Source organism: Aedes albopictus, chromosome 3, assembly GCF_035046485.1.
Source record: "Aedes albopictus strain Foshan chromosome 3, AalbF5, whole genome shotgun sequence".
Lineage (NCBI taxonomy): Eukaryota > Metazoa > Arthropoda > Insecta > Diptera > Culicidae > Aedes > Aedes albopictus.
Window position 1 is genome coordinate 278,549,208 of NC_085138.1, and position 13,347 is coordinate 278,562,554.

The window sequence follows — 13,347 nt, forward strand, 5'->3', positions numbered from 1 at the left end:
GTCTCAATGCATTCCTCAGGAATTTTTAGAAAGAAACTTTCACTAGAGTTTTGAGAGCTAAAATTTTGCTTTGCTTATTAGAAATACTAAAAAAGATTCTCAAAATAAAATAATAGATAAATTTCCAGGTAACATCATGCTAAATGTTCCATATAGACCAGAGAAATCTGATTTTTTGAGAATATGGAAGAACGTAAAAAAACATATTAAGGGGATTCACTTAACAGCGTAATCTGATTAAACTGATTAAACGTCGCGATTACCAAGGCAAACTTTGATTATTTCATTCGCAAAATCATGAAACATTTCAAATAAGCAGAAAATAATGGCTAACGCAGCAATTTAATCTGTTTAGTGAATCCCCCTATTATCAATCTAAAAAAGGTACTGAAAATGGTGAAATCTTGATAACATTCAAGAAATTAGCATTATCCTGTTTCCTTCTAACCTTTTCGGCGCCAACAACGTGAGCAGAGAAATACGAAGACGCATCCAGCGGAAGTCAGGGCTACTATGGACTTCAGAAGAAACTGCGATAAGAAAATCAGTTCCACTCAAAATGTACAATGTACAGAATGCTTATAAGACTGGTAGTGGTCAACAACGGACATGAAACTTGGACCATACACAAGAAAGACTTGTAAGCACTTGGAGTGTTCAAGGGACAAGTTTTAAAGAAGATCTTCGGTGTGAGGCGCCGGTGAACGAGCTCGTTGCGCTCTACGGCGAACCCAACATCCAGAAGGAGGCCAAATCCGAAGGAGTTCGGTATGCAGTTCATAGCATGCTGGAAGAATGCCCGATAGCAACCCTATAACTCTGCGGAATTTTTTGTCAACAGCAGATTTAACTCGGTATGCTCGGTATTTTCTTTTGCCAAAATTCTGTAAATAAATTAACGAGTTCAGAAAATATATTGCCAAAAGTGACTAATGAACGGGTAATATCGAATGTCCAGTGTATCGAGTTGAATCTACTATCGAGAACTAAGAAAAACAATGGAAAAAATACTGAACTCAGTGAAAAAAATCTGAGCTAGAATTAATCTAAGTATGTTGTACCCGTTGTACCATGTGTTGTACTAAATAAATGAATATGACGTGCAGTAAGCCGGTTATGTCCTAGTTGGGACGTTACGTCAAAGAGAAAAAGAAAAAAAGAAAATATTGTTGATGCCTCTGGGCTAATATCCGGGCTGGGAAATGTCCTCGAGTGTCATGGAAAATATGTCATGACATATTTCATTAAATAAAGAGTCTGACGAAAAAAAAAAATGTTACGGACATTTTTTTACAAGGCCGTGCAAATCCAGAATCGGATGTATACGAATGCAAATCGACAAAGCTGTGAGAAAGTGCTTAAGAGCTTATGAGCTGAAAAGCCAGGTCTGAGCTTGGGCGTAACGCCAGTAAGAAAAAAATTAAATACTGCTTGCTCATCATGCAAAGTCTTGTTATTATAAAAGTATCAAAGAACAAGTGCATTTATTTTACATGATGAAAACCACATAAGTGAAATTAGATTGATTTGTGAACATCAAACGAATGTTCAGTGCAAATTATCCACCCGTGCATGCATTTCAACGAACTTGCACTATCAATGCCATTTTCATAAACAAACGCGAATTTTATTTTTGATCCGTTGCCAACATTTTTCTACGTTGTCACACAAGGTGCCTGCTGCTAGTTTCACCGGGTCATGTCACCTAGCTGTCTGGTCGCCGAGTCGCGTGTCAAATGCCTCGAATGTTCTCCCCTCCCCATGATAGTCGTCATCGTCTCGTTACAACGTTACTACACAGTCGTAACATACCGCGACGCAGACAAGCTCTTTTTGGCACGCCGAAGCAACGAAAAAATCTCCGGACTGCTGGGAACGTCCTCGCTGTCTCGTGGTACCGATCGGCTTCTCGGCGACATTACCGTTAACTTTTTGTCCTTCCTGGCGAGGATCTTGTTTCGGTGGCTACCGTATTCCATTGCTCGTTCGATAAAACTTTTCTTACTGTTGACCGACCCACGGGGACTGGAGTCCACTGTACTCCGACCGGTGCTTCTGCAATCCGATCCGCTTTGATCGTCTGATGCTTGACTTTGGCTTCCATCCGTGACTGCACCCCTCTGCGATGGGTCCGGCGTAGACTCACGAAGCTGCCGAGCCGCCTTCCTGCGCCTACGGGCCACTACAGGAACATCTGATTTGGGATCCATTGTCGATTCGACACACGAGTGTCGTCACCCTTAACTGATGTCACCGGCTACAAACGCTCAGTCACCGATTTATGGTTTAAAATAAATTCAAATTTGCACACAGACACATTCGACACCAGTATCACATTTCACTGATTTTCCGTTTTTCTTCTTCTGGTTTCGAAGCACGTATTTTCACTCCGTTTTCAAATATCTTCCCCACATTGTCGTCGGTTGTCCTTGCGGGTTCTGGAGGGTTTATCTGTGCACCAATCAACGCAATTTCGCAGTCGCGTCTCAGCTGATTGGACTGGGGACGGATGAATCACATAGCTAAGCCCATTTAAGGGAAAATATGGGTGGAAAATTTTCTCGCGATCGGCTTGCAAACTACGGGAACCGGACCGTTCAGGACCGCTGCTCGGAAAATTGTGAGCGAAAAGAGCTAAAAATAACGAAAATATCCATCGCCATCGGGCAGGCAGCTATCCGCAGCGCGTTGTAAGAGTGAATTTTCAAAATGTGAGAGAGATGCCGCCGGCACTGCCGGTTGTTCTGGTGGAGGTTTGGTTTTTACGGTATATTTAGTAGAGGTGAGCGCATTTGGCGCTAGACAGAATGGGATAGTAAAAATGGAATATTGTCAATGTTATGTGTTTGTTTACACACTTCAAAATTAATATACTGTCATTCCTTATATGAAGGCAAAGGTAAACGAGCATTAAATTTCTCTGCAACCTAAGCCCTAAACAATACATGTTCGGGTAGAATTCAGTGATCATTTTTAACCCGTTAACGCTCAAGGAGTCTCAAGATTTATCTTTAAATAAATGTGTTATCAGTAGTCAAGTTCTAATAAAATAAACATGATTTTACGAAAAAAAATTGTAGGTCTATAATGCAGTTAAAAAAAACCTCAATGTAGCACTACTTTTGCACTGAAGTGATGATAATTGGAAAAGAATATAATTCCCGAAGAAATCCAGGGAAGAATCCTCGAACAATTCTTTGGATGAATTCCATGGAAAGAATTAATAATTGAGGAATCTCGGAAGTATTCATTGAACGAATCTTTGATGCAATTCGAAAAAGAATCCATGAAGGAAACCCGGGAGAAATTTCCGAAAGAATCATGGGATTATAAAGAAGCTTATTTGAATAGCTAGGATTTTTTTCTATAGAGGACCCAGTGATTCTCATCATGGATTCCTCCAGATATTCGTTCAAGAATAATTCAAAGATTTTCTCTAGGAATTCTTCATGGAATTTATGCAAAGATTCCTCAAGGAATTTCTCTAGAAATTCCTCCAGGAATTTCTACAGGAATGTTTCCAGAAATTTCTCCAAAGATTAATCAAGGCAGTCCTTCAGGAATTCCTCTAGCAAATCCTCTAGGGATTGCTTTAAGAATTCCTCGAATAATTCCAGTACCTCAAGATTTTAAATACGAATAACAAAAAATATATGCAAATCGGTAAACTAGTTTTCAAGGTATCGTGATCACTGCAACGGTATTAGCGTGCACAGTGAGAATGTTGACCACCCCCAGTTAATTATTCAGTTGATTGTGCAACTGTCATTGATTCGGGTTAATCACGGAGTAGCAACCATAGATATGTGCAGTCAGTCTAAGCTAAGCTAAGCTAAGCCAAGCTAAGCTATCGTGATCACCGCAACGGCACTTTTGAAAACACAATTTCGAGATAAACGTGTAAAGTTTTGCGCTTTGTCTTGCCCTTATGGTTATGGAACGTTTTGGAATGTGTATTGTCTAGCTACTGAACTTTCAGATAATGCAATGAAAAAGTTCAATTCTTTGCACTAGCGGATAACAAAGCTGTCGATAAGGTCAAGCGATTAAGAACAAAACACATTGAGACACTACTGTCACTATGAAAAAATATAATAACATTTAAAGTTATGATTTTTCCAGAGCAGCCTGTGTGCCTTCTAGCGCAATACGCAAATATTAAAGAGAGAACGATTATACATGTACCCTATATAATGCATTTGAAATCTGTTTTCGATTGCAATGTGTTCTGATGAAGTGCAACTATTTGTCATTCTTGACAGAAATAAATTTGCTCATATTTAATTGGTACTTTATTAACTTGGGACTTATTAATGCTATTCAGATCTAGCTTAAGACCAGTAACACTCAGTACATGATATCAAGGCGATTCAAAGTGCAAGTTTGTTATGATTTTCGTTTTCTTTTACCTTTTAAATGCTCTTCACGAAGTAGGTGACAAAACGTAGAACTGCTGTCGATTTGGTGCAATGCGGTTAAAAGGAAAGGGAAAACCATTCAACAGTTTTCCCGAGACCGGGTCTGGCAAACAGTGTGCGTGCGATATTACGTATGGCGAGCCAACACCACTTGCCGCCAGCTAAAGAGAGGGAAACCATATGATTTTCCCGAAGTGGGAAGCGGGAGCTCACTTGGTCAGTAGGATAAGATGTTGCGATGTTGCACGACACGCAAGGTGGTAGCCGTGAAACAAATATTTGAATTGGAATGTTGCAAGTCCAAGAGCTGATGGTAAAAGGTTGCAAGAGTCATAAACATTGATATGTAGAGCAATATTTGAATGAGCTACTTAAAACATCGACAACAGTGTAAGTGCCTTATTATTGAAAATAATGAAAAACAGTTAAAACCTTCAGATTATCAAGCTGAAATAGAAAAAAAAGGTTATGTTTGAGGCCCTTCTTCTTCTTCTTCTTCTTCTCCTTTTTCTTTATGGTTGGATATCCCGATTGGAACCTGGTCTGCCTCACATCAACTTAGTGTTCTTTGAGCACTTCCACAGTTATTTATTGAAGGGCTTTTTCTTTGCCTGCCATTGCATATATTGTGAGGCAAGTACAATGATACACTATGTCCAGGGAGTCGAGAATTTTTTTCCGGCCGGAACGGGAATCGAACCCGCCGTCTCCGGATTGGCAACCATAGCATTAACCACTAGGCTAACTGAAGACCCATGTTTGAGACCTTATAATAAGGAATACCGGAATTTGATACCATTTGGTGAATTTCAATTAGAAATGCATAAATGGATGTTCCACAACTGAAAGTATCCACATTTTACCTTTATCAATAATTTAGAATGCACGGGTAAAAAAAACAAACAAATGTTCTAATAGTCCTTAAGACTATCGTTCACAGTTGCTTTGATTTGATAATCATTCTGGTCAGCTTCTTTGGAAAGTTGTCCTTGTCCCTGATCATTCATAGCTATGTGCTTCCGATACTGTCGTGTGCTGTCTTGAAGCTGACAAACAAAAAATGCGTTGAGACCTGGTATCCATGGTATTTTTGGAGGATTTGTTGTACGTTGATTTCAATTTGTATAAAGAGGAAATTTCATCCCAATCAAAAGATGATATCAACAGCATAGTAAAATATTTGGTTGTGGCATAATAATTTAATAATTGTTGTAAAAATTTTTACGTTATTAACATAACATATCACATTTTAAAATTGTCTTTCATAAGCGGCAAAATAACAAATATAGCAAAAAAATGTTTCTGAAAGTCTTATTTAATATCATGATTTTTATATTCAATAACAACCAAATAAGAGAGAATTTGTAAACTTGTTATAGCTGTGTTATTGTTCATCACATATTTGTACCTTCACGATAGTAAAATTATAACTAAACTTGTTGTACAGTGATAGACATTCGTTTAGCCGAGACCAAAAAATTTTCAAGATAGTGTCAGGAAACTCATACAAAAGATTTTATGATAAAACTTTTTTATGTCAGAGATAGTATATCTAGTACAGTTCTATAAAAATGTGATACATCACACTTACATATACACTGAAACAAAAACGAGGGTAAAACCCTTTAAATGTATTTTTTTGCCTAGACATTCGTTTAGCCGAGGTAAATGAGAAATTTGTTTTCAATAGATTTTTTTTGCAATTTCGTGAGTATATTTCGAGGATATTTCGAGGATATACCCCAAGGCATTTAGTTTATGACGTGTTAGCAAGATAATTGACCTTAAAAGTTTATTTATTTGTGAAATTCAGAGAAATTGTATTTAAAAAAAATGTCCCAATAAGGAGAAGCGATGATAAATTTATTAAAGAAAAATGATTTCTGTAAACACCCAAACGTAAGCTGCATAAGCAGTTTTGGAAATATGGCACAAAATAATTGATAGAAATGTTCAAATTATTACATAAAATGTCATGAAAACAATAAGTATATTAGTTTTTGGTTGGTTAAACCTAAAAATGAGATTGGTAGAAGCTAAAATAAACAGTTCTGTGTTGAAATAAAGACGTGCTCTAATGCCTGTGGAGTATTCCTGTTTGAAACTAGCATTACCAAATGAGTCAGAAGACTGCTAAGTGAAAGAACTGCAAGATGTGTCAGAATTTTTGTACCCTGGTTATTTAAAAGCAGATGCTCATACAAAAATGCAAGATATGGTCAAACAATTGGCATATTTCATTCAATCTGAAGAAATATATTATAAATGAGTCTTAGTTTTAAACCCATTCATTTTTAACATGATTTATTTAAATAGAACGTCTAAATTATGAAACAAGTAGTTCATGATAGAAATTTGAATACTTTCGGTGCCATTTCTCAAAATGTGAGCCATCCAATGTATGTTATTTCAGCCACAATGCAGTCTAGAAGATGTTGGGAGCTATGAGAAGACGTAATAGTAGTAAAAGCTGTGTTTTATGCAAGTGAAACCATCATATTTCATCTAAACAATACTTAAATACGTGATTTTTTTATGGTTTGCGTTTTTTTTTTCTTTTAAAAACATTGTTTTTTGTGAATTTTCAACCTGCAGTCGTCATGAAACTTTCCTTAGATTCTCCTGAAACACTTCCGATAAAAATAAATACATCAAATCTCAATTTGGAAACGTTAACAATATTATGACATATTTATATGAGATACATGTAAAATCTCATTGTCTCAATTTGTCTGTTTTGCGGATGACATGGATATTATTGCCAGAACATTTGAAACGGTGGCAGAACAGTACACCCGCCTGAAGCGTGAAGCAGCAAAGGTCGGACTGGTGGTGAATGCAGCTAAGACAAAGTACATGCTGGTAGGTGGGACTGAGCGAGACAGGACAAGCCTTGGCAGCAATGTTACGATAGACGGGGATACTTTCGAGGTGGTAGAAGAATTCGTCTACCTCGGTTCCTTGCTAACGGCTGACAATAACGTGAGCCGTGAAATACGAAGGCGCATCATCAGTGGAAGTCGTGCCTACTATGGGCTCCAGAAGAAACTGCGGTCAAAAAAGATTCACCCCCGCACCAAATGTACCATGTACAAGACGTTAATAAGACCGGTGGTTTCGAGCGACGGGTGCTAAGGACGATCTTCGGCGGTGTGCAAGAGAACGGTGTGTGGCGGAGAAGGATGAACCACGAGCTCGCTGCACTTTATGGCAAACACAGTATCCAGAAAGTGGCCAAAGCTGGAAGGATACGGTGGGCAGGGCATGTTGCAAGAATGCCGGACAACAACCCTGCAAAGTTGGTGTTTGCTAACCATCCGGTTGGTACAAGAAGGCGTGGAGCGCAGAGAGCACGATGGGCGGACCAGGTGGAGCGTGATCTGGCGAGTGTTGGGCGTGACCGAGGATGGAGAGCTGCAGCTGCAAATCGAGTATTATGGCGGCAAATTGTTGATTCAGTATTATCATGAATTTGATGTGAACTAAATAAATGAATATGAATGAAAATGAACATGTAAAATTAATATGGCAACACTTCCGAAAACAATCAAATTCATGATTTACAAGCCATACAGGTCGCCATGCAAGACGCCATACAAAACGATTTTGTTGGATATTTTTAGAAATTTGTTAGTTTTTTATTATGGAATTCTAAAAATTGTACAATTCGGCTAAACGGAAGTCTAGGAAAAAATGACATTTGAAGGGTTTCTACTCTCGTTTTTGTTTCAGTGTATATGTAAGAGTGATATATCACATTTTTATAAAACAGTTCTAGATATACTATCACTGACATAAAAAATGTTTCGGCCTCAGCTAAACGAATGTCAATCACTGTACAGCAAAATATATTATTGAAATTGATCTTGACCAAATCAGATTGCACAATAAAACATGTTATAGAAAAGTAATTGTAATTTGATAAGTTATTATTAACAAAATATGATATAAAAACAGGCTATGTGATTCGATTGTTAGATATACACTATTCTCCTTTGCTCGGGATTAATTTTACTTTTTTTACTCTAATGCCAATACAGTATGTAAATGCTTTGAAAAATACACAATTGATTTAAGGGGTACAAACCACTATAAAACCAAGTCTATTCGTTGGTCACTCTTTTATTTAAAAAAAAGCCTTTCAGTTCAGTACAGTCATAGCACAATTATGGGTCACCCACAATTATGGGTCAATTACAATTGAATACTATGGTGAACTGACTGACTAATAATTGTGACAGAGTTACCCATAATTGTGCAATGACTGTACTTTAAGATCTAAAAATGGTTCAGCACATTTCAATTTGAAATGGCAAACCTTTATGACTGTTATAAATCGAGAAAGAATTTATGGTACATTAAAAAAGAAACATCATGTTGTGGATTATTTAGACACTTGAACCGCATGTTTATTTACGACAACCTAAAATACAAGCAACGGTGGTGATGTCAATGCGTTTTTGCGTGTGTGTCTGCTGAATGTTTGCCTAATTCCAACAAACGACCATTTACATAGAAACAATCAAATTATATTTATCAGTTGCAGTGGATTACGATAAGCTCCAACCATTAGCGCTTGCCTATTTTATGACTTGCGGAAAAATCTCTTCACTTACCGATAGTGGTATAGATTGTCCCGCAATAAAACACCGAATTCCAGAAAGTCCACGTCTTTTTGTTGTGCTTGTTTTCGAACGACCCCTGTTTGTACGCTTCGTACAGTATTGCACTGTACTCCTCCACCAGGTTGATCGCTCGACCTTCCCACAGATCAGGATCAGGATTCTGAAAGCAAACATAAAAAAATCGGTCAAAGTGTGGCAAATTAGAAGCAAATTTACTATGAGAATCGGCGGTGCCTTTAATTTACTGCACCATTAAATCTTCTCATCAACACATCATCACCGCATCATCATTTTCTAGTTTATTTTTTATTATAGAGCTAGGAAACCGCCTGGTCTGCGTTCGATGTGTTGGCACTTCACTCACCTCCAATTTTTCACGATCCAACGCCAGTATCCGCAAATTCTTGGCCAGAACCTTCTTCGCGTGGTTTACATTCGTTTCCATCTTTTTCTCGTGGGTACCTAGTCGTGTTGAACGGTAAAGAGGAAAATCAGTTATTGAAGTGATTGCTTTTGCTGAAAAGAGAATGCCAATGTTTGACAATGTTGACTGTGATCTTTGGCTCATATGAAATCATTCTAAGACATTTGTCCTGTTCAACGACGTAGGTTGAACTTGCTCGAAGTTGCTGCATCCCGCTCTTACCCGTTTGATGACAAATGGGTAAGAGTAAGATGCAGCAACTTCGAGCAAGTTCAACCTGCGTCGTTGAACAGGACTATTGATTTGTTACTAGTTAAAGATAACATTTCTTCATTCAACAATGAATATTACACTTTAATTGACTGCACAATGCTGTTGGTATCAACTCCGGTGAGTCCCCCCTCCTTAAACCCAAAGCAATGAAAAGGTACCAAGAGTTGTGAATCGTTCCAATGGCGCGATAACTACAGAGACGAAAACTCGGTACGTGGAATTGGGAGGCAAAGCGGTGAGTCGATAAGGAGAGCGTCCAACATAGCTCTGGTCCTCACAAATTCCTACCTCATGCTTCCACGTGTCAAGCGATGACAAAGACCGCCAGCTAAGACTTGTGAGCTTAGCTGGTAGTGCAGCCTGGGCACTGTTGTTCTTCTGACTTCAGCTAGGTAGAATAGGTACGTCCCGAGCGTCTATTCACCGAGGAGGTGCGGCTCAAACAGCGTCTGTTCTGGCATCCAGCGGCTGATTATGAAATGCTCTTCCACCGGCAGCTATACCTATAAGGTGGCAGCTCCACCACTGTGGATAGGGGACCCCAACAACCTACTGTTCTCGAAACCCGAAAACCGTTATAGAAGCCAAAAATGAATAATTACGAACTGATTCAACGGCAACGACTTTTAGCGCGAAACAACCGACAATTGGAATTTTAAAGGTAAGTATTAACCCTAGCTCAGCAGGGTAAACTGGCATAAGGGTAACTCTCGCTGAGACCGTCCCACTATTTACACCATGTCTTCAAAAATGTTTAAGGTGGCGATTTTCTGAAAGTCCTCCTCAAAAAAGTAAGGAAAATGCATTTGGTTAATCAAATTGGTGGACCCCCCGTTAGTTAGAGCCACAAGCATTTTGGTGAACCCCTCGATTTTGGTCAATTGTTGGCTCATTTAAACCGTTATAACTCGAAAGTTTCGCCAGAAACCACTTTAAAACTATAGGTTGTTGGAAAGAGAAAAGATAGAGGTACTCTTTGCAGTTATAACAAGTTTGGTCGGCCATATTGGTTTCGGCCGCCATCTTGAATTTATGTACCAAAACAATTTTTTCACCATGTTGGCAACCACCGATTTTCAAATTTCTTGCGTCAATCGAAAGCTGGGACATTTTTTCACAACATATCGAAAATTTAGAGATGTATCTTTTTCCTATCGAAAGTTATCTGCACTTTTGTAAATCATGACACGTTTTCTCCATACATTTCCATGCGCACCGGCAATGACACGCAACAGCATCAAAGTTGGCGCCTGCTTGTATACACAAACGCACCTGCAGCAAAATTTGGGCAAATCGGAGGATCGTTCTCATTTTTAACTGTTTCTCAACGATGCGGGCATTGCTTTTTAAACTTTTTTGGTGTTTTGAAAAGCTGAAGCTTTCAACTTTTCATTAGTGGATTCAGATTTAGAATAAATGTTCGTAAACACTGTGAAATAACGCTGCATTTATGTAAACAATCGGTACCTGGCTCAGTGCGCAAAAGTGGCATGATTCACAAAAGTGCAGATAACTTTTGATAGGAAAAAGATACATCTCTAAATTTTTGATATGTTGTGTAAAAATGTCCCCGCTTTCGATTGACTCAATAATTTTGAAAATCGGTGGTTGCCAACATGGTGAAAAAACAGTTTTGGTATAAAAATCCAAGATGGCGACCAAAATCAATATGGCCGACCCAACTTTGTATAACTGTAAATAGTAGCCCTATCTTCTCTCTTTTCAACAACATATAGTTTTTAGGTGGTTTCTGGCGAAACTTTCGAGTTATAACGGTTTAAATGAACCAACAATTGACAAAAATCGAGGGGTCCGCCAAAATGCTTGTGGCTCTAACTAACGGGGGGTCCACCTATTTGATTAACCAAATGCATTTTCCTTACTTTTTTGGGGAGGACTTTCAGAAAATCGCCACATTAAACATTTTCGAAGACATGGTGTAAATAGTGGGACGGTCTCAGCGAGAGTTACCCAACTAGTCAATGAAGCATGCCGTATTAGATCCTAGGACTGAGGGAAGTCCGCTGGCCAAACTTTGGAGAACACAGATTGGCGTCGGGCCTAACTCTGCTATACTCTAGTCTATGAGGTGAACACGTGCTCGCCACCGTGGAGTTTGTTTCCTGCTCAGCGCTCACGCCCACGCTGCGCTCATGAAGTGGGAACCAATTAATAAGAGGATTATTGTAGCCAGATTCAGAACACGGGTACGAAACCTTACCAAGATCCAATGTTACGCGCCAACCGATGCTGCCGGATTGCAAGACAAAGAGAACTTTTACAGTCAACTGTATGCTGTCGTGGATGAGATTCCAAAAGGTGATATCAATATCCTCATGAGCGACTTCAACGCGAAGGCTGGTTCCGACTTCCGATAACTCGGACTACATGCACGTCATGGGACGCCATGGTCTCGGAGAAATGAGCGAGAACCTAGGCGAGAACAGTGAGCTGTTTCCAGTTTTGTGGCAACAATGATATGGTAATTGGGGGATCATTCTTTCCCCATCGACCAATGCACAAAGTGACGGTCACGGAATTTCAAATCGACCCCATTCGCATCAGTCAAAAATGGATCCGATCATCATCTGCTAATCGGCGAGATCAGGCTGCGCATTGCGAGGATCCATCGACAGTAGGAGAAAATCGGGCACCAGTTTAACACACGCCGACTAGGAGACGCTGCGGTCAAAAGGTCCTACGTCGATAAGCTAGAGAACCGTTCTGCGGATGTTCTGGAAGCTGGAAGCGTAGAAGTTCAATGGAGCGCCATCAAGAACGCCTTCATCACCACCAGCGAGAATAATTTGGGTGAGCTATGCATCCGAAGAAAGCAGTGGATCACAGATGACACTTGGAGGAAGATAGAGGAGCGAAGGAACGCCAAAGCCGCGATAAAATGAGCGAAAACACGAGGAGCCAAAGCCGTAGCCCGTCAGCGCTATTCGGCTCTCGAGAAGGAATTGAAGCGCTCATGTAGGCGGGACAAAAAAGCATGGGCGGACACCCTAGCCGACAAAGGCGGGAAAGCCGCAAACACCGGCGACTTTCGTCTCCTCTACTTGAACACCGCACACAAGTCATAAAGAAGTGTCCACAGCGCAGGTTTTTGGTTGGACACGAGTCACTTTCAAGTTATTTAGCCTTTGAGATAAAATTACATAAATGTAGCTCCTGTACAATCAAAAATCTGCGCTGTCGACACTCCTTTATGGCTTGTGTGCTGTTTGGGTGTCTCACGTCGTCTTAGTGGGACTAAGATGAATGCTACGATACCCGTGAAAGTCACATCTGGACAGCTATTGACCGACCCAGCTGATCAGCTGAACGGTATCCCGAGTACCGACAATAGCCATCAAGACGGCCATTGAGGCTAGCACTGACATGTTCAGAATGGCTATGCAGATATGCCTAGTGGTCACCAAAGTGTGGCCCGCGGGCCGCACGCGATGTCCAGTTTTCTATGTTTTCGTAGAATTCATTGCAATGTTTGTTATGGAAGCTGTTCTACTCTCGGAATAATCAGGAATAACGTGCTGAATGATCCACAAGTAGATCCAGGGGTTGCAATACGAGCAGTTGAAAAAATGGGCCTGAGGATCACTGA

The 13,347-nt window shown here is 39.8% G+C and overlaps 1 protein-coding gene across 3 annotated transcripts in view; it reads right to left on the reverse strand.

Moving 5' to 3' along the window:
- The window catches only part of LOC109401670 (TWiK family of potassium channels protein 18), a 52,772-nt gene that overhangs the window by 6,232 nt on the left and 33,193 nt on the right, over nucleotides 1-13,347 (reverse strand). For 2 of the 3 annotated variants that reach the window (XM_062860979.1, XM_062860980.1), the window contains 2 exons: nucleotides 9,408-9,505; nucleotides 9,035-9,203 (listed from right to left, as the gene is read on the reverse strand). In XM_062860979.1, coding sequence (XP_062716963.1) covers nucleotides 9,035-9,203; nucleotides 9,408-9,505 — 267 coding nt within the window. Of the gene's footprint in view, nucleotides 1-1,812; nucleotides 2,690-9,034; nucleotides 9,204-9,407; nucleotides 9,506-13,347 lie in introns of those variants that run through there. The other variant, XM_062860978.1, reaches the window with a different exon arrangement.